At 39.4% G+C, this 19,743-nt stretch overlaps 1 protein-coding gene across 8 annotated transcripts in view; it reads right to left on the minus strand.

Moving 5' to 3' along the window:
- The window catches only part of STK31 (serine/threonine kinase 31), an 84,856-nt gene that overhangs the window by 22,412 nt on the left and 42,701 nt on the right, over positions 1-19,743 (minus strand). For 7 of the 8 annotated variants that reach the window (XM_087892674.1, XM_034401840.2, XM_087892672.1 and 4 more), the window contains 7 exons: positions 15,199-15,375; positions 14,364-14,480; positions 8,217-8,336; positions 7,790-7,921; positions 5,203-5,304; positions 3,715-3,795; positions 3,205-3,327 (listed from right to left, as the gene is read on the minus strand). In XM_087892674.1, coding sequence (XP_087748800.1) covers positions 3,205-3,327; positions 3,715-3,795; positions 5,203-5,304; positions 7,790-7,921; positions 8,217-8,336; positions 14,364-14,480; positions 15,199-15,375 — 852 coding nt within the window. The remainder of the gene's footprint in view (positions 1-3,204; positions 3,328-3,714; positions 3,796-5,202; positions 5,305-7,789; positions 7,922-8,216; positions 8,337-14,363; positions 14,481-15,198; positions 15,376-19,743) is intronic. The other variant, XM_087892675.1, reaches the window with a different exon arrangement.

Below are 19,743 nucleotides of genomic sequence, written 5' to 3' on the forward strand. Positions count from 1 at the left end.
TTATTATTATTATTGCAATTTTCTTTGTTATGTATAAAATTTCCATATTCACAATAGCAGTGTACTGTCTGGGTACAATCTCTTTTAAATATATATAATAAATCTTATACACACAATAATTATGATTGTTATTCTCAAAATCTATTCGCCATGGTCTTTGCTTATCCTTGTTTAAACATTTTCCATTGTTTAATTAAATGCTCTGTTCAGTTTTGTCTATAATCAATTAATAATATTCAATATTATAAACATCATGTAAACATCACATTTATAACCATTATCCTCCAAATCTATTCTTCATGTTTACTTATCCTAATTATTCAATATTCATTATTTAATTACAATTACTTCATCTTTGTTTACATATTGTCCTTGATTCTAATTTTCTAACTTCTGCTTCTATTTTCTAACCATTAATAAATAGTTCCCAAGTTAAAAAGTAATATTTTCCCCATTTCTAGTTTCTACCTCTATATTAATTTTTAATAGAACAACTCCTATATTAAACAGTATTCTACATCTATCCCTCATCTCTTGCCCGTTTACGTAAATCATCTCTGACTTCTTGGCACATACTCCTCCCTTGGGGTCTTATATCTTCTTATATCATTCATGTTTAATCTGAATATTTCATCTGCCTTTATCACTTCTTCACTCTGTTGGGTCTTCAGTAAACCTTTCAATGATTCTTTCCTCACTTCAGGGGTTTCTTTCCATGTATCCTCTTCTGTTTGTTGATGTAATTTTCCTTTTCTATTTCATCAGCTTTTACTATCTCCTTCTTTTTCTTTTTGGATCATTTGTAGCTTTTCCTTCTCTGTTCTTTATATTTTCTCCTCTACTTCCTGGATTTCATATTCATTACAGTGTCATTTGCTCATAATTTTATGGTCTCACAACTACATCATGTATCAATTCCTTTATCTCCCTATGATTGCTTGTCATCATTTCCTGCATATCTTGAAGCATCAATAATATTTCTTTTAATAATACACTTATTTCCCCGTTATACCATTTTGCTTTAATGAATTAAAAAGTTACTCAGTAATCTATCAAGATTCCAGCGTCCCAATTATTCATCACACCAAGAAAGCCAATCATTAGAGCAGTTCACAAAACCACTCCATTAAATAGTCCATTAGCAACCTTCACTTAGTTCCAAAACAAATCCAGACTGTTTCCCACTCTCACACTGTCCAGCATATTTGTAATCCTCAAGGTTCTAAGAGCTGAATGTTTTCACTGTCTGTCTCCAAACACCAAATATAATCAATTTGCTGGTTGCTGTTTAGCGTATTCCAGCTAATTTTTGGACTAAACAACTTTCACTCCTTCTTCCATATTTTTCAGCTCTATGATGTCTTCCACGGCCAGTAGGTGTCATTGTTATTCTTTTTTTCCGCTTTTGCTGCCAATAAAATATCTCCCAAAATATTTTCTAATAATTTCCAAAGTCCTTCAAATCAAGGTGGCAATAGAAGTATAATTCAATATTTTGAAACAGTTTAAATTGCTAAAAATTAGCCAATCCAGTCTCTCCTTTATCATTAAGGTTGCTCTTGTCTGCAATTTCTTTTCTTTCTTTTCCAAATCTGACAATAGCTCCAGGTCTTAGTCGCAGCTATTCACCTCATTTGAGTCCGACTTTTCAAAGGGGGTGTTTTTTAGGGGAAATTCCACAGCAAAAGTTAGAAAGTTCTTAACCAGATCAAGCACACTGCTACAGGATCTTTTCTTTCTTCTCTTCTGTTTCAGCTGTCACGGCTCCAGTTCAGCCATAATGGCCATCTTCTCTTCCATTGGTGAAAGGGTCAAACGAGGAGACTGTGCTCTCCTCGCGACCACCAAAGTATCCCCTCTGTTTTGTCACCCCTACAAGTTGACTTTTGACCCCGCAGAGCCCCCTGGCTGGAAAAATTTGTGGGACATCAGGGAATACTGCTCATTCGCATCGTTTCACTGCGATGTTGGCTGCCTTCTCCCCAGGTATTTTTCAAGGCTTTGTGTCAAATTGCAAAGCTTTTCAGACCAGCTTATCATGGAACGCAGGAAAGTCATCAATAAGTGGAAAAAGTGGCACAATCCATTACCAAGAAATGGATGTCCCTCCAAAATTGATGGAAAAACAAGAAGCATACTGGTCCAAAAAGCTGCCATGAGGCCTATGGCAATATTAAAGAAGCTGGCAAGCACTGATTGTGTATTACATGTGACAACAATTTCCCATATTCTTTATATGGTCTGAGTTGTTGGGTACGATGGAAAGACAGAAGCCTTTTCTTACAAAGAAAAACATACAAGCCCGGATATATTTTGTAAAAACCTACACGAGTCTGATAAAAACATGTGGAAAAATGTGCTACAGTCTAATGAGACCAAAGTTGAAATTTTTTACCATAGTTCCAAAAAATATTTTTAATGCAAAAATAACACTGCACATTACCAGAAATACACGATACTCAGAGTGAAGCATAGTGGTGGCAGCACTATGCTTTGGGGCAGCTATTCTTCAGCTGGAACCAGGACTTTAGTCCAAGCAAAGAACAGTCCCAAATATCAGTCAATTTTGGCACAATATTTTCAGGCCGCTGCTAAAATGCTGAAGATGGAGAGGAATTTCACCTTTCAACACAACAATGACCCAAATCAACAAGAGTTCACCAGAGAATCAAAATTTTGGAATGGCCCAGCCAGTTCATACTGAAATCCAATTAAAAATCCGTGAGTTGGAGAGGCTATGCAGAGGAGATGCCCTTGCAATCTGATAGATTTGGAGCACTTTTACAAGGAAAAGTGGGCAAAGATTCCCAGGGCAAGATGTGCCATGCTATCCTACCCGTCCCAAAAGATTGAATGTTATCATAAAATCAAAAGGTACTTCAGCAAAGTATTATTTTAAGGGCATGCACATTTATGCAACATTATTGTATGTTTTTTTTATTATTACTTCTCCCTAAAATGTTTTTCAATTTAATTGTACAACTTATATGTTATATTAAAGACGGAAAAAATTCTGAAGTGAATTTTTACCTTGGTTTGATTTTTTTTACATCTCGGTGTGTAGACTTTTTATATCCACTATATAAAAGTAGTTTCCAGCTCCAAAATAAACCCAGCTATTTTAATATTTCCTAAGTCTGCCTAAAAATTTATTAGCAGTAAATATGGAGGAAAAAAAACAAGCTAATCATTCAGAAAGCATACCTTCAGGAGAACCTTTTGACCTTGAACCGTGGAGCACATCACAGGATGTTTTATGCCCAATTCCTTCATTGGCTCAGCATTTAAGAGATCACGTTCTAAACTGACAATCAGACCTCCTGAGCCCTGGGGAATACGAATTAAAACAGCTTATTCTCAGTTTTGGATCATAGACCTATATATGATATTTGTGTGCATTACACTTACAGTGGTAAAAAGCTTGGTGTCATCCTATTTACTCAGAAGACCTAGCATTACAGGCTGATTATAAGACAGAATCACATTTAGGGTTAAAAATATTCCTGCCTCTAGAACACACAGCAACACAGAATTCTTGTAAAAAGTAAAGCCAGCTCTATTCCTCTTTGTTTCCCTTCTCTTCAGATTGCTTGATTAAACTTTTCAGTCCATTACTTTTGTTTTGGGGTTGCTATAACATATATAATACTGCAAATTGTTTTTGTCAAAGATATATCAATCAATCTTAGCTTTTAAAGAAGACATAAACCTTACCATATACTTTAATATTTCTGCTTCAGGATGGAGGAATGGCAGCTCAGGGAAAACTTTTTGAACTAGATGAATAAGCTTTTCCTAAATTAGGGAAAAAAAGTCTTCAGTAACAATCACAATATAAAAACAATATCCAGCAGTATGTTGGAAGCATATTTATTCAGTAGTATCACAATGGTGAATCTTCAGCGAGCAGATAAATATTAATGAATAATTAAGTCTCTCCACCTTCAGTGCAGCAGATTTAACTATTTGGTGTCAGTAGAAACTCTTTGTCCCAAAGAAATGGCATCATCATAGCTCCGCTTGTGTCTTTATTCTTCGGTACAGCAGCATTTCTAGTTGTTTATTACTATTTCAACTAAGCATGTGAAGAGAATTCAAAGCATGAATAATTGCACAATCAACCATCCTTGTCAGTAATCTTAAAAACAAAGCCAAAGTAGAAACCCCATTTTAATTGTGTTTACAACAAGAGGAACATTGATTCTTCTTGATCATAACTGATATCAAATCTAGCAACAAACTCTGATTCTAAAAAGAAAGAGGGGGGGAGGGGAAATTCTTGTGTGGTAGTACTCACCAATAACTTTCTTCCCCAAACAAGGCAGTTTTTCAGTGAAAAAAAGGCATGAGCACTGATCCTCAGCCAACTTCTCTAAAATACACCTACTGCCATTTTTTAGTTCCATATAATAAGACACTTTAAAAATGCCAAAGATTCTTGGCAAAACCAGAAAGCAATTTTCTAATCTGTATTATGAAATAGCCTCTCTCTGAGATTCAGATGGTCCTGACCTGGTAGCCTCTTGGAAAGCCTGAAGATTTTATTCTTTTCAAAGGTGTTAGGGCCAGAATGTTAGTTGAGCCCAATATGTATGTTTTGGGGTACATTTTATCTGAACCTTGTTTGCAGCCTTGGTAGCATTGTATTTGTTTTTGCCATTTCAAAATCACTGTAACATCAGACTAATTGCATAAATTTAAAAATTATTACTTCAAAATATTAAAGTATTATTTGCATCAAATATTAATTAAAATTGAGAAAATTACTTATTTTCTCCTAATTCTATTTTGTTTTTTCTGTATTCTTAGCTGGCCTAGGATGAAGTGAGCAGTCTCATAAATTCTTTATGTAAATAAATTAAATGTAAATCAAAAATATTGACTGAGATATCCAATTTTTCCTTCCTGGAAATATATTTAGGAGGAACATGAACAAAAATACAATTTTTCAGCTTTATCCATATCCATTTATAAATATGAAAAATATGTATAATTTGGCTCTACTAGTCTTTAGTTTATAAGACATAGATGGCCACAATTTTGCTTGAAATGAGGAACTCTGACATCTGTCTTTAGGCATTACACCACTCATTCATTCATTAAATTCATTCATTAAATTCATTCATTAAAATGAATTTCAGGACCAGAAATTCATTTTAAACACAACTTGTTTCAAAGATGCTAATATAACTGAATACTTACATATTCTTCTTGTTCCTTATATATTTCTTGAAATATATTATCCTGTAGCACACTGATTTTTTCTTTTATTTCCACCATTTCAGACTTGCTGTAATTATCAGTCTGAAGAAATTTAAAAATTAATACTTCAAAAAATTAAAGTCTTATTTTCACCATTATACTACTTATTTTCTTTTTCTTCACCTTCCCATTCCCTCTTCTTGTATCTGAAATTACATTAATTTCTAGTCACCATATCAAATGTGCCTTCTCCTTTTTTTGGCTGACCAAGTTAATACCAATTTCTTTCAGGTTTTCTTTCTTGTTTACATATTGAAGTAACTCTTGAGACAAAAGGTGATTGCCAGAAACAACATAGATTCAGTTTCATGGCCAAATAACAATATATATCTCTCATAAACCACCTATTGAAAAGGATTAAAAAACATTTTTATTCATCTAAAGCAGTTCTAATTTATACCGCACTAGTCAGTCTCCACCTAGAGGTATTTTGTCCAGTTTGGCTCATCACAATTTAAGGACAACAGCATGGAACTGGAAAGAGTACAGAGAAGAGCAACAAGGACTTAGAAAAGGACTTAGAACAGAGATTCCCCAAACTTTCTTGGTTTACTGTTTTAATTTTAAACTTAATTTTTGAGTCTCTAAGGACACTAATAATCACAGTGCCGTTAGGCCACAATGTATATTTAGAAGTCTCCTTTATTAAATAAGTAGGTCGAAATTTAAAAGATTCTGCAGCACCCAAGGTACACGTTTGGGAATTGTAGACTTGGAGGTCTACAAGTTTGCAGATTTATTCTTCTCAGCTCCGAAGAATCCACTAGAGAGGATCCAAACTCTAATCAGGAAAAATTTCCTAACTATAACGTTAGCAATAGCACTTAAAGCGTTAAATACTGCTCCACAGTGCTTTCATCACTTTCTGAGTTGTTTACAAATAACAGCTATTAAGCAGTGGCAAAACTTTATCCTGTGATTATAGATGCTCCATCACTACGTTTTTCAACAAAGGCTCGGCAGCCATTTATCTAGATGGAATGATGATTTCTTATCCTCAGAAAGGATTGAACTAGATGGCCTCTATAGCACCTTTCATTCATGTGACTACCAGCCACTATCCAATGAAAGAGCTTTAGTCAGCTACAAAAATCAACAAAGCTGCATCATCATGATCACAAGACACAATGCCATCATGCTATACTGCACTAGTGAGGCCACGCTTGTAATACTGCATAAAAAAAAGATGCTGATATCCTAGAAAGTGTGTAGAGAAGAACAATGAAGATGATAAGGGGCTTGGAAATTGAACTGTATGTTTAATGGTTAAGAGAAGTAGATACTTCTAGCCTAACAAAGAGAAAGTTTACAGATGACATGATTGTTGTCTTCCAGTACTTGAGGGGCAATCAAGAGAAGGGTTGACTTATTCTCCAAACACCTGAGAGGACAATGGGTGGAAGCCTATTAGAGAGATCCAACCCAGAAAGTTCTTGACAGCAAGAACAATTAATCAATGGAACAGCTTGCCTCCCCAGATTGTAGGTGCTCTATCGCTGGAGGTTTTCAAGACAACATCCATTTGTCCCAGATAGTATAAGGACTCCTGCATTGGATAGGGTGTTGGAGAAGACTTCCAAGGTCCCTTCTAGTCCTATGATTCTGTCTATGACACACAAAATGTTTATGCTTCCACAACTGAAATGAGGCTTTTTTCTTTTAAGTGATCCCTCTAGAGGTCAGAATATTGAAACCATGGATAATTCTAAACTTGTAGTATCTGTATCTGTGGAATTTACTTATTCTGCTGAATTTACAATCTGGAACTTTCTCAATTAGTTGTATCCTAGCTTTTATAACCTCCAGCAGCAGCAAATTTTCAAGACTAGAGGTATTAATGTGTGGGGGTGAGGTGAGAACTACTCTAGTTACTGTCATTTGACACTGATTAATTTCTCAGATGTGTCTCCTTAATCATTATAAGAAATTGGATGCTGAATGAAACAGACATTTGGATTAATCCTAGAGGGTGATACTTCCCTCTAACTAAATTTCTCCCTGGGTACTTATATAGTTCTGAGTGCTTTTTTTCTTATTTAGCATCTCCCTTTATGTTTCTTAATACCTGTGTGCTCCTCATAACTCTTTCATCCCAATTCTACATTAACTATACAATCAACATTTTACAGCTTTCCAATCTCATATTGTTTAATGTATCCATTCTGGAGTTACGATAACCTGCTGCAAGACAAATGGAGTATCTATTGTTTTTAACTTCATAATCAATAATATGTGTAGAAATTGTGTACTTTCTCAAATTGCAATAATCAAGAACGAGGAGCATTAGCAATGTGAAACACTATGTGCAAATTAAATTGTTAAAAAATCTGCCATTTTTGTTTCTTTCCAACTTTGTTCTAATATAAATCCCTTTAGGCTTTCATTTGGGTATATATGAATAAACTATGTGCATAACAACATTTCTCCAAAGCTAGAAAGCAACATTTTCTATGTCATCATCCACCATTCTTATGGAAAGTAAGAAATAATAATAATCTTAAAACGTATCAAAATAGCATTTCCATACTTCTTCCAAGTTGTTTTTTTCTACTAATTTCCACCTCAGCTGAGCCTTCATGTTTTTCATTCTCTTCTTTATCAGTAACAAATCATCAGTATTAGGAGTTATATCTAGCCACTCCACAATCTGGTGTTTGAACTGAAAAAGAAAATACACTATTAATGAGAAAAGATTTCTTCAAATGGAAAAAGTTCCTATACTTTGAGGAATATTACTCCTTATACACAAATTGCATTACAATGTGTTAACATTTTCAGATCACATTTTTAAGTCAAACATTAAGGATGGGTTGTACTATTATATTTATATGACTCATTAAATATTATTTTTTTCCTACTGAAGTTATTGAAAAAGTTGCATAAGTATATTTTAAAAAGCTGTTAATAAATTTCTATATTCTAGGATATGACAAAGAAGCAGGTAGACAACTGACCTTACAACTTTCAAGATATTTTTGATTCACTGTATTTATGAGATCTTGTTCTTGAAGGATCTTCCACATAACCACACTATACATATTTAACATTATTTTTTTGTCTTTTTCATCTAGCTCCTGAAAGAAATTAGAGTAACAATAAACATCTATAAAAACAAAATTGCAAAATTTGTTGATTCTTAAAATATGAAGTGCATTCTAAATGGAAAAATATGAGTTATCAATTTTTGTTTGATGAAGTAGAAAGTACACCATTAATAAAGAGAACTCGCACAAATATAAATAACAATAGAAGAGGCGTTGGTCGTACCGTGAACGCCGTTTCTCCGGGGGCTGCGGAGTGGGTCAGGAGTGGGATGATCCAGATGGTCTGACCAGATACTGAGTCAAGTTGTATTGGCCACACCTCCTCGCGCCTCCCTCGTCTCCAGTTTATTTGACGAAGAGAGATGTGTAAGACAAGCTCAGGCAGATGGTTAATGCCTGCCATGGTGCACGCAGGCGGGGAGGGGCTGACCCACTCCGCAGCCCCCGGAGAAACGGCGTTCATGGTAAGACCAACACCTCTTCTCCAGGTAGGCTGCGGACTGGGTCAGGAGTGGGACATACCCAAGCTAGTCCACCTTACGGGTGGGAAGCCTACAAGCTCAAGGGCCACGAGACCAAGTGTATCTGTTGTAGGACTCTCCTGCCGAAGGAGGCCTCCGCAGAAGCGAAGACATCCAGTTGATAGTGTTTAATAAACAGCAAGGGAGTAGACCAGGTAGCTGCTCTGCAAATGTCCTCGAGGGAGGCTTGCATGGCCGAAGCAGCGGTGATAGCTGCACTGCGCGTGGAGTGCGCCGTGATATGTCTGGGCGCAGGCAGGGCATGCGCCTCGTAAGCCCAGGCAATACATGTCAAGATCCAACGGCTGATAGTGGCCGAAGATACTTTAGAACCCAAGGAAGTAGGCTGAAAAGATACGAAGAGAGCCTCAGATCGTCTGGAAGGCGCAGTCCACGAGATATAAATTTTAATAGGTCTGCGGACGTCCAGGGTGTGCCACTTGCGTTCCAAAGGGTGGACAGGTCTGGGGCAGAAATTTGGCAGAATTACTTCCTGTTCCCGGTGAAAACAAGAATTCACTTTGGGAACAAACGAGGGATCCAGTCTAAGGACAACCCTGTCAGGGTGAATGATACAGAGGTCGGGCCTGATGGAGAGGGCTGTGAGCTCAGAAATGCGCCTGGCCGAAGTAATGGCCACCAGGAAGGCCACCTTGAAGGTAAGGAATCTGAGGCTCAAAGGGTGTAAAGGCTTGAAAGGAGGTTCGGTGAGAGCTCACAGCACATGCAGCAAATCCCAGGTTGCTGGGATGGTGCCGTGGTGCACCATCCCAGCGGTGCACCACGGGAGGACAAAGATTGCAGACGCCTTGTAAAAACCTACGTACTGACGGGTGATGAGAGAGAGGCACCCCATCCCTAGGTGACAATACCGTGGAAAGGGCGGCGACGTGACACTTGAGCGTGTTAAGTGCCAGACTTTGCGGAGCCCTGCTTGCAGGAAGTCAAGGACCTGTGAGACAGAAGCTGAAACAGGATTAATCTCGCGCGCGGAACACCAAGAGATAAATACCTGCCAGGTGATGTTGTAAAGCCTGATGGTGGAAGGCTTTCTGCCCGCCTGCGTAATCCAGATGACGTCTTCCGAGTAGTGCACCTGTCTCAGGAGGAGCCCCTCAAGGGCCAGGCGGTTAGGTATAGGCATTGGGGTTCCGGATGGCAGATGGCTCCCTGGGTAAGACACACCCTCTCCAGGGGAATCCACCAGGGACGTGATGTCGAGAGTGTGACCAGATCGGAGAACCAAGGCCGTCGTGGCCAATGGGGAGCGATGAGGATCACCTCCACCTCCTCCGCTATGATTTTGCGAATCACTTGGGCAGCAGGGCCAGAGGTGGAAAGGCGTACAACAGATCCCTCGGCCAGGGGCAACAAAGGGCGTCCACATTCTCCGCACCGGGAGTCGGGTAGCGGGTGAAAAATCTGGGGAGTTGCGTATTCGCCAGAGAGGCAAATAGGTCCACCTGCGGCTGGCCGAATCGATGGCAAATGTCCTGGAAGATGTCTGGGTGGAGTCGCCATTCTGACGAGTCCACCGTGGTCCGCTGAGAAAGTCCGCCTGTAAGTTGTCTGATCCGGCGATGTGGTCCGCCCGCAGAGAGGTGAGGTGGGCTTCCGCCCAGCGCCTGAGATGGAGGGCCTCCCGCATCAGTGTTTTGGACCGCATCCCTCCTTGGCGGTTTACATGGGCTTTCGCCGCAACATTGTCGGTGAGAATTAGTACGTGACGGCCCCGTACTGCCTGATGGAAGGAGCGGAGGGCCAAACGTATTGCTGAGAGTTCCAGGAGATTGATGCTGGAACTCACTTCCTCGGGGGACCAGCGGCCCTGAGCTACGAGAGCATCCAGGTGCGCTCCCCAGCCGTAGAAGCTGGCATCCGTCGAGATCACCACCTTTTGGGTGTCCCCAAAGACGCACCCCTTGTCCAGTGCCGGTGACATCCACCAATGCAGGGCCCAGCGGGCTGATGGCGAAAGTCTGACTTTTTGTAAAGAAGTGGAGGTTCTTGTTCGCTGGTGTGGCAGCAGAAACCATTGGAGTCTGCGCGCATGAAGCCGATCCCAGAGGACTATGTTTATACAAAAGGCGAGCTTCCCCAGAAGCTTTGACAGAGTGAGGATAGTAACCATCAGTTCCCGTAGGATTCGAAGTGTGAATAGCCAGATATCGTTCCGTCTCTCTGGAGAGAGGAACACTGGACCTAGTCGGGTGTCGATGATTGCCCCTAGATGCGTCAAGCACGTCTCGGGATCCAGCTGACTCTTGGGCAGATTTATCAAGAACCCATGGTCCTGTAGGACTTGAAGGGTTAGCTGTAGATCAGCCTGGACCCGAGCGAGAGAGGGGGCCAGGACCAGAATATCATCCAGATAGGCTTCAAGCCATACTGGAACAAACCGCAGGTGAGCAATTAATGCCGCGAGAATCTTGGTGAAGCTGTGCGGGGCTGATGCCAGCCCGAATGGGAGGGCACAGTATTGAAGATGACGCCCCGTGAAGCTGAATCTGAGGTAATGCCGATGGGCTGGCGCTATGGGTATATGTAGATAGGCCTCGGAGAGGTCTATGGACGCTAGAAAGTCCCCAGGCCGAATTCCCTCCAAGATGGATTTGAGCGTGCTCATTTTGAATTTCCTGTAAAAAAGGTGGGAATTGAGAGACTTTAGGTCTAGAATCGCCCTCCAGCCCCCAGAGTGCTTTGGTACCACGAAGAGGATTGAGTAGAATCCGTGTTTCCAGAGGGCGGGAGGAACCTCCTCTACCGCCTTGATGTCCAAGAGATGGCGAATGGCCAGTTCCATGAGGTTACGTTTGTGAAGAGAGTTGGAAACAGGGCATGGTACAAAGCGGGCTGGAGAGGAACTCCAGAGGGAGGCCGGATCGTATGGTGTGAAGGACCCACAGGTCCGTGGTAATGAGAGCCCACCTGTCCAGGAAGAGGCTCAGTCTGCCCCTGATGGGAGCATTGTGGCGAGAGTCATTTTGACGGCGGGGCTGGCGGCTGCCGGCGGCTGCCAGTCCCGCAAGTGGAACGTTTTTGGACCGTCTCGGGTAGGTGTTCCAGGTCCATGGAGCTGGAGCGTTGTGGTGGTGGATGCTGAGGGGGCTCTCGGTAGCCACAGGGCAGGCAAATGGGTTGGCATTAGCCTGGTTGGTTTTGGGCGGTGACCGGACTTCAGGATGACAATCTGGTTCCTCCAGTGACAACGCCCTGGAGAGGTCAAGGTCGTCCTCTGTCTCCTTGTCCTGAGGGTCAGATGTGGCACTGATAACATGAGCCCCTTGGTCAGTGCGCTCCTTTTCCGCCAGTAAAATTTGACGCTCCAGGGCTTTATGACGCCGCTGGAGATCCTTCAGCTCCCCTTGGGATGGCTGATGGGACTTCCTGCCCGAAACAGACTTGGACGAGGCCTTACGTCCAACCTTCGCTGACTGTTCTGCCATTGCAGCCTAACACAGTGGGAACAAGAGGGCGGCGTGTCCAGTAGTCTGGGATATGCCAGCACCTAAGTCTTCCTTTCTGAGAGCAGGAAGGAGCAGCGCCAAGGTCAAAACAGTGCTGTAAATGGCGGCTGCTGAAAGAGGTCACTCAAAATGGCCGCCCCACGCGGTGACAAACCGATATAGAAAATGTCGGTGGCGGGGTGACAAAATCGGCCGAAATGACAGGGCCGCTTGAGCGCTTGGCGCTGGTCAGCTGTGAAGCAGCAATGGCCGCGCCGCCAGCGTTTTCAGCCTCAGACTGAAGTGGCCAGCTCGCACAGCGCAGATCGTAAATGAAGCAGAGAAAATCCTAGTCGAGTGTAATGAGATGACTCAGACACATCTGATCAGATCCACTGAGTCAATAAACTGGAGACGAGGGAGGCGCGAGGCGGCGTGGCCAAAACAACTCGACTCAGTATCTGGTCAGACATCTGGATCATTCCACTCCTGACCCACTCCGCAGCCTACTGGGAGAAACATAATCTTCTACACAATTTACATCCATACTTCTTGATCAAGCTGGTTACAAAGCTGAGTATGGCAAGATGAGCTCAATAAATGAGTGCCAAGCATTCACATCTTTGCAACAGAATCGGACTAAAAGAGAAATTTTGATCACATGATTGCAAGGAGGCTGCAATGTCTCTAATTTTCAAGGAATAATTGTAAATACTATTCATTCAGCATTGTTGGAACTTCAGTCACTAAAGAAATAGTCATTAAAACCAAGGACTACCCGTATGCTATGCTGTATTTTTACTGCTATGGTTAGCTTTATGATTTTAATATTTTATTACAAACACTGTAATATAGTCTTATTATTGAATTAATTCATGATTTAATGCTTAGTAGAAAATGTCTTAGAAGGGAAGTTTCAATAAAAAATGAAATACACATATTTTTAAATACAGATGAGAAATTCCTGGCCCCTTTCTGCAAATTTGAAGAAAAACAGAGAAGCAAGTTGGAATCTTTTTCAAGAAACTAACAGCAACTTGCTTTGTATAAAAAGACCTGGGGTTTAACCAAGATTTTAATCCACATAAAGGTAATGAGAGTATTCCAAAAATCTTATTACATTAAAAGATACTATCAATATTCAGCACATCTCCTATTCCACCTACCCGGAGATCTGGATTTGAGGATGAAAGGGTGATTTAGAATGTATAGTTGTCAGCACCTTCTAAAATTTGATGGTTTGTTTTGGTGTTTTTTTTTGAGATTTTGCTGTAGCTGTAGACGGTAGCCATATGAATCCACGAGGAGATACAGTTTCTTTTAAAAAGTTACCAACAACTGCTATGTACTCTTTAAAACTGAATCAATGCAAAACCCTGTATGGTGCCTCATGATATACAATATTCATTCCATGATTGGGAAGCAGTAAATGATGTGACAGACTGCTATGGCAATAGACTATGAGAATAACCTTATTTATTTATTTTATTTTATTTATTCAATTTATATGCCGCCCCTCTCCGAAGCCCCAGGGCAGCTGTGAGACAAGATGAGGAGCAGCCACAATCTTGACAATTATCAAACAATAGTTGGGACGGAAGGATAGGTTATGACTGGGTGGAGTGGGTGGGGAGAAGGATTATATTTGTTGCCCCCCCCACACACACACACACCATCCTTCCAACCTTGGTGCTCTCTGAGCTTTCTTGCAGGCATTTCATTACCCAAACTAGGTAACATCATCAGTGCTAGCACTGATGATGTTTCCTAGTTTGGGTAATGAAACAGAGAGCACCAAGGACCTCTCATGTCAACCCTGAGATACAAATATTCTCTTTTATTAGTGTCTTTATATCCTAGCCACCAGTCAGAACCTATCCTTCCATTCCCTCCTCCACCCATTCTCAATTGTCAATACCTATCCCTCCATCCCACTCCTCTCTCCCCCATCACAATTGATGATGTTTCTTGGTTGAGAAATTAAACATTTTGTTTTTCTTCCTCAAGGAAAAAACAGTTCAGTTGCCTTTTGAAAAAAAAGCACTTTTGAGAGTTTTATGTGAAAGGAAAAATATAGTAATATAGCTTACTGTTAGAAACATGTCAAATTCTTGTGAAATATCATGCTCGACCTTCTTAAGAACTTCATCTACATTGAAATCTACACCCTCGGATTTCATTAATATTGTTGACTCTATGTCAAAAAACTTGACAGGAAAAGAGACACAAACAAAAAGTGGTTATCTATAGTAGTATTAATCTGTAAAATAATTTCAGAAAGATTACTCAAAAATTTAATAGCAAATGAGAAAACTGCAACTTGATTCCATTCTGCCTTAAGCAATCTCTCTCTTTTTAAGCAAGAAAGCAAAAAAATAAATAAATCCCATGAAATGCTGTTCATTCATTTCATCAGTTTAATGCGATTCCATTTCATATCGTCAATCGGAGCTGAATATTATTTCCCCTCAAGACATGAATACAGCCCAGCTGTCATTTTAAATTAAGTCATGATACTAATTTTCTCCTGAAGACCACTGTGGCAATTTTTTTATTCTGGACCAACAATTCTCCGTTCAAATATTAATGGCTATTTTATATAATGAAGTATTTTATTTTGGATCTTCTAATGTAGTATTATTTTTGGCAAAAGCAACAATTATCTCGTTTGGATTCAGATGCAGTACACATAGCAAAAAAAAAAAAGGAATAGGTTATTTTTCTACATTTTACTGCCATTTAATGAGATTTCTCTCTCCAGATGACTATTAGCTGCAATGTTGAAAAGTTGTAAGCTTGTCTGATCCAAAAAATCTAAAAAGAATTAGACCAAAACCTCTAAACACAGACTCCAATATAAATGTAGATTAGCTGAAAATTTGAATACAAAACTTTTTTTTAATATATAAGACATATCTTTTTTACCTGAATTATCTTGCTGAAACTTAATTCAAGATTTTGTAAGGAAGCATCTGTAGCATTCCTAACCCGACTGAATTTCTCCAACCTAGCATTCTTCCATTCAAAGAACTCTTCAAACACTTCTGAATTCTCTGCTTCATTAATCTGCCCATATGCAACCTCCAAAGATCCTTGCAACTTCTGAATATCAAAATAGATAACAAAGAAAATAAGGTACCAGTAAAATCAACAAAGGATCATAATAACACATTATAAAACAAAGCAAGCTCCTTTGGCTTTATGCTGATTCCTCTAGTAACTATATGGAGCAAAACCTGAATCGCTGAAGCAGCGATTATAAGAAATGTTTGATTGATGGGTTAGATATTTTTTATTTCTGACTTACATATCAGGAAGAAGAGTAATGATTGCTAATCTATACAGCAGAAGAAAGAGAATTCCAAGTTTCCATAAAAATATAGGTAGTCCTCAACTTACAATCACAACTGGAATAGATATTTTGGTTGCTAAGCAATTCGTTTATAAAACAAAAGATCACATAACCATATCACTTAGTGACTACAATCCTAGCAATCCCCTTGCTGTTAAGCAAATTTTGCTGGTTATTACCAAGAACCACCCCAATCAAAGCCATTCTGGGCTTCATCCCTCTCAGTCTCAAGTCTCAGTAAGGTAAGACTGCTTCCAATTCTCCCCAACCAGCTATTCCCCCCACCCACCGTCATCTTGTGTGGGGCAGCAAGTAGTCATAGAACCACATGGCTTCAACACAGCTTGCCACACCATGGGAAGCTGCAGCTGCCCTATCTCAGTCCCATTCACCCTCACAAACCTGCATTCTGAGACTCTTGCCACTCTGCCCTCCACCACAGCTGACCTTCAACTCTCTCTTTTTGTTCCTGCTGTTCACAAGGTATGCCTAGCCTTGGCAGACCTTCACATGGAAGAAAAAAAAAGGGGGGGGGGAGCACAAAGCAGCTTAATAAAATAATCCACCAAATTGCCCCTTTTCACCATGTTCCTGGGTTGTATGGGTTTGGCTTTGCTTTGTGAAAAAGGAAAAAAACCCAAGAGCAGCCCTAGTTCTGTCCAACTCATTGCAGAAAGAGCTCCTTTCAGTTTTTTCTTCTTTTCCCCAGCACAAAGGGGTGCTTGAGTTCTTTTAAGGCTTTTCTTCCTCAGCATGCAAAGTCAGGCATATATGGCCCAGTTGCCAGGCCAGGCCAACCTTGCCAACAGTGGGAACAAGATAGCGGCAAAAGTCAGCGGGGAACCAAAATGGCAAAGATGGGGGGAAGAGGTAGGCAGGTGGGGTGAGTTGCAGTGCTCCTACAATCCTAAGTGCAGGTGGGCCACCAAGCCCCCAATTTTGATCATGTAACCATAAAGGTGCTCCAACATCCATAACTTTGAGCATCGGTCATAAAATGTCTTTATTCCATGGCATCGCAACCTTGAATGGTTGCTGAACAAATGGTTGTAAACTGAAAACTACTTGGATTGAAACAGCTCATCCAGTTCCTTTCATGCTTGTAGATGGAAAATGCAAAAAGACTGTAAGTCCTAAGGCTAATTTCATGTTTTAAAGCTTGCCAGTTCTAATACTATAGCACAACATACACCAAACTGTCATGGATGTGAATGGCTACGGTATACTATTTAAAAATAATTGAAACCAGAAATAGATATTATAATTATCTGCAGGAAGAATGAAGTAGTGGGAAATAAGAGACTCTCCTGGTCTCTGAAGTTCATGAAAAGAAAGGTACAGCTAAGATGCCTTCTACAATATCTACCCATCTAATTTGATTTTGTAGGGTTGACATGTTCTGGATTCCTTCAACTAAACAATGTCATTTCTCAATCCCTGGAACTGTACCTTCTGCAAGCTGCACCTACCTTCTGGAATAAAGTTCCCCCCAAGATCCAGATGGCCCCCACTTTGCTGTTGTTTAAAAAAGTATGAAAACCTGGCTTTTCACCTAGGTCTTTGGTAAGGGAGAATGAGATCCCTCACTTCAGTATGCTTGCTTCCTTTTATCTTCATTTATGTGTTATGGACTTTATTATATTATTGCATTTTTGTTTGTTGTAATTGTCATCCAGACCTATTGAGTCAGGTGGCAGACAAGTTTAATAAATAAGTAGATTTGCACTAATCTCAAAAAGAATATTCTATGTCATGAAGGGAAAGTAGCAACTGAACTTAGAAGTTTGCAGAAATCCTTATTAATTGGAGGACTCAAGAGACAATTTCACAAAATTAAAGCAATTCATTATTTTTAAATATCCTTATTATAGAACTAGAACTATTAAGAGTCATTATAGAGAATGAATTTCAACATCTGCATTCCTTGAAGACTTCTGAAGAGGTTTTTCCCCAGAGTGAAACATCAAATAGAAATGTGTCTGTATGAGATCTATAAATGTTATTCCTTCTGAATATAGTAGTTCTGCACAAACATGTTCATTTTTACTTAGTTACAGATCCCTGAAAAATCATCAATATGCATATATTAAAAGAACTACTGCATGCTGGAACTTCACTGCTATTTAGATTGAAGCATTTAATTCTCACATTCATTTTTCATGGGAGTATGGAAAGCTAGCTCTATTGGACTGCAGTAGAATTAAGCCATTCCAGTAAGCAGTATATCATAATGTTATTCCTCTTTCACAATTCTGAAAAGATGTTCAACCTTTCAAATATTATCATTTTTAAAAAAATTAGAAAAGCAATAAAAAACATATATTACTATTCAAAAATATTTAAAGCAAGAAAATCAGACTTTCGAAAGCACATGTCAAACATGTGGGCCGCAATAGGTAGTGGAATTGGCCTGCAGTGCTATCCCAGAGACGGTGAGGGACTGGCCCTCACCGCCCCGGGACCAGCCATGTCTACCCAGTCGGCCGCAATGACCAGGCCATGCCCCACCTGGGGGCAAACAAACTCCTGATGCAGCCTGCGATGGGATCGAGTTTGACACCCCTGTTCTAAAGCATTGGCATGAAAAGTAACTGAATATGAAATTATTTTAAATATATCTTTTGAAAGGCCATTTCAAGAAAGAATAAAAACAGAGACAACTGTGATTTTGAATGGCGACTGCAAGCATTAAATACTTGAAGTCTTGATATAATATTAGAGATCTATTTCAAAAATTGATGCCAAACAGCAATTTCACTCCAATCAAAAGAATCCTTTTTTTTTTTAATGAAATATTTCAGAGATTTGTAAATGCCTAGTAAAAAGATTTGGCAGTATGTCTACTCCTTTGCTAATGGCACATTTGAAAAAACTTGAACACTGCCATCTTGTGGAGACAAGTTAAATTAACATATGTAGTACTGAGTTTGAAACAAAAGCGTTTAAAAAGCCTTAAACCTGTTAGGGAATTTAAATTGTTACAAAATATATTTGTAGATAATTTGTGGAATAGAATAGAAAGAAATATATTGAGGTTTGTCATGCTGAGAAAATGAGCAAAACTCAAAATGCAGAACAAATGTGTAAAAGAATAGTAAACTGGTAGGAAAGAAAAGATTGCAAAATTATGATCAGTTGGAGTTGAAAGAAATCCTCAAAAAAAGACCAACTGCAATAGACACAGAAGGAATCTGAAAGAGATAATTCTGAATTAGGTTCTACAATATTGATTTTTCTAAATTTTTAATTATGATTACAAATGTCTATCATAAAATATAAATGGTGCAGATGCTTAATAGATTTTTTTCAGTACTTAAAAAAGTTAAAACAAAATATATTTGCCTACAACAGAGTCATATAAAGAAAAATATAAAATATTTGATTTATAAACATTTGGATGAAAAATTTCTCTCAGCAGGAATAAAAAAAAAGAAATGGAGTTGTTCTATATATCAATCCTCAACTAAAACTAAATATTAAAATAAATATTGTAATGCAAAGAAGAAACAGTGGAAGACTGTAAAAAAACAAATTAAATAAAGGCACTGTTTTAAGAATAGATTGGGACAGGAAAGGAAAACAAACTGCCTTGATTTGTTTAAATGCAGAGAAAGCCTTTGACAATTTGAATTGAATTTTTCTACTTAAAATTTGGGAAGATATAAATTCTGGGAATAATTTTATCAAATGGCTACTATCGATTTATATTTCACAGAAAGCACAAATTATTGTTAATGGAGATTTAATAAACTATGTGAAAAGGAATATGACAGAGTTGTTTCCTTTTCTTTTTTTTGTTCTTGAAATTCTGAATAGAGATGGCAATATAGGATGAGGGAATTATGAGAATAAAAATTAAAAAAAAAGAGATTTATAAATTAAGAACTTTGATAGATAACAAGGCTGATTTTGGAAAATCTTTTAAAGCAGGAGTGTCAAACTCAAGGCCCCTGGGCCGGATTTGGCCCATGGAGCCAGCCAGGAAACAGCAAAGGACCATTCCTCAGTGCCTCTGCCAGCGAAAACTGAGCTTGGGCGGGCACGTGAGATGACCTCCTGCAGGCCTCTGCCAGGAAAAACGGAGCTTGGGGGAGCCACGCGCGCACACCCCCAGCTCT

Source organism: Pantherophis guttatus, chromosome 4, assembly GCF_059756535.1.
Source record: "Pantherophis guttatus breed Tessera chromosome 4, ASM5975653v1, whole genome shotgun sequence".
NCBI classification, from domain to species: Eukaryota; Metazoa; Chordata; class Lepidosauria; order Squamata; family Colubridae; genus Pantherophis; species Pantherophis guttatus.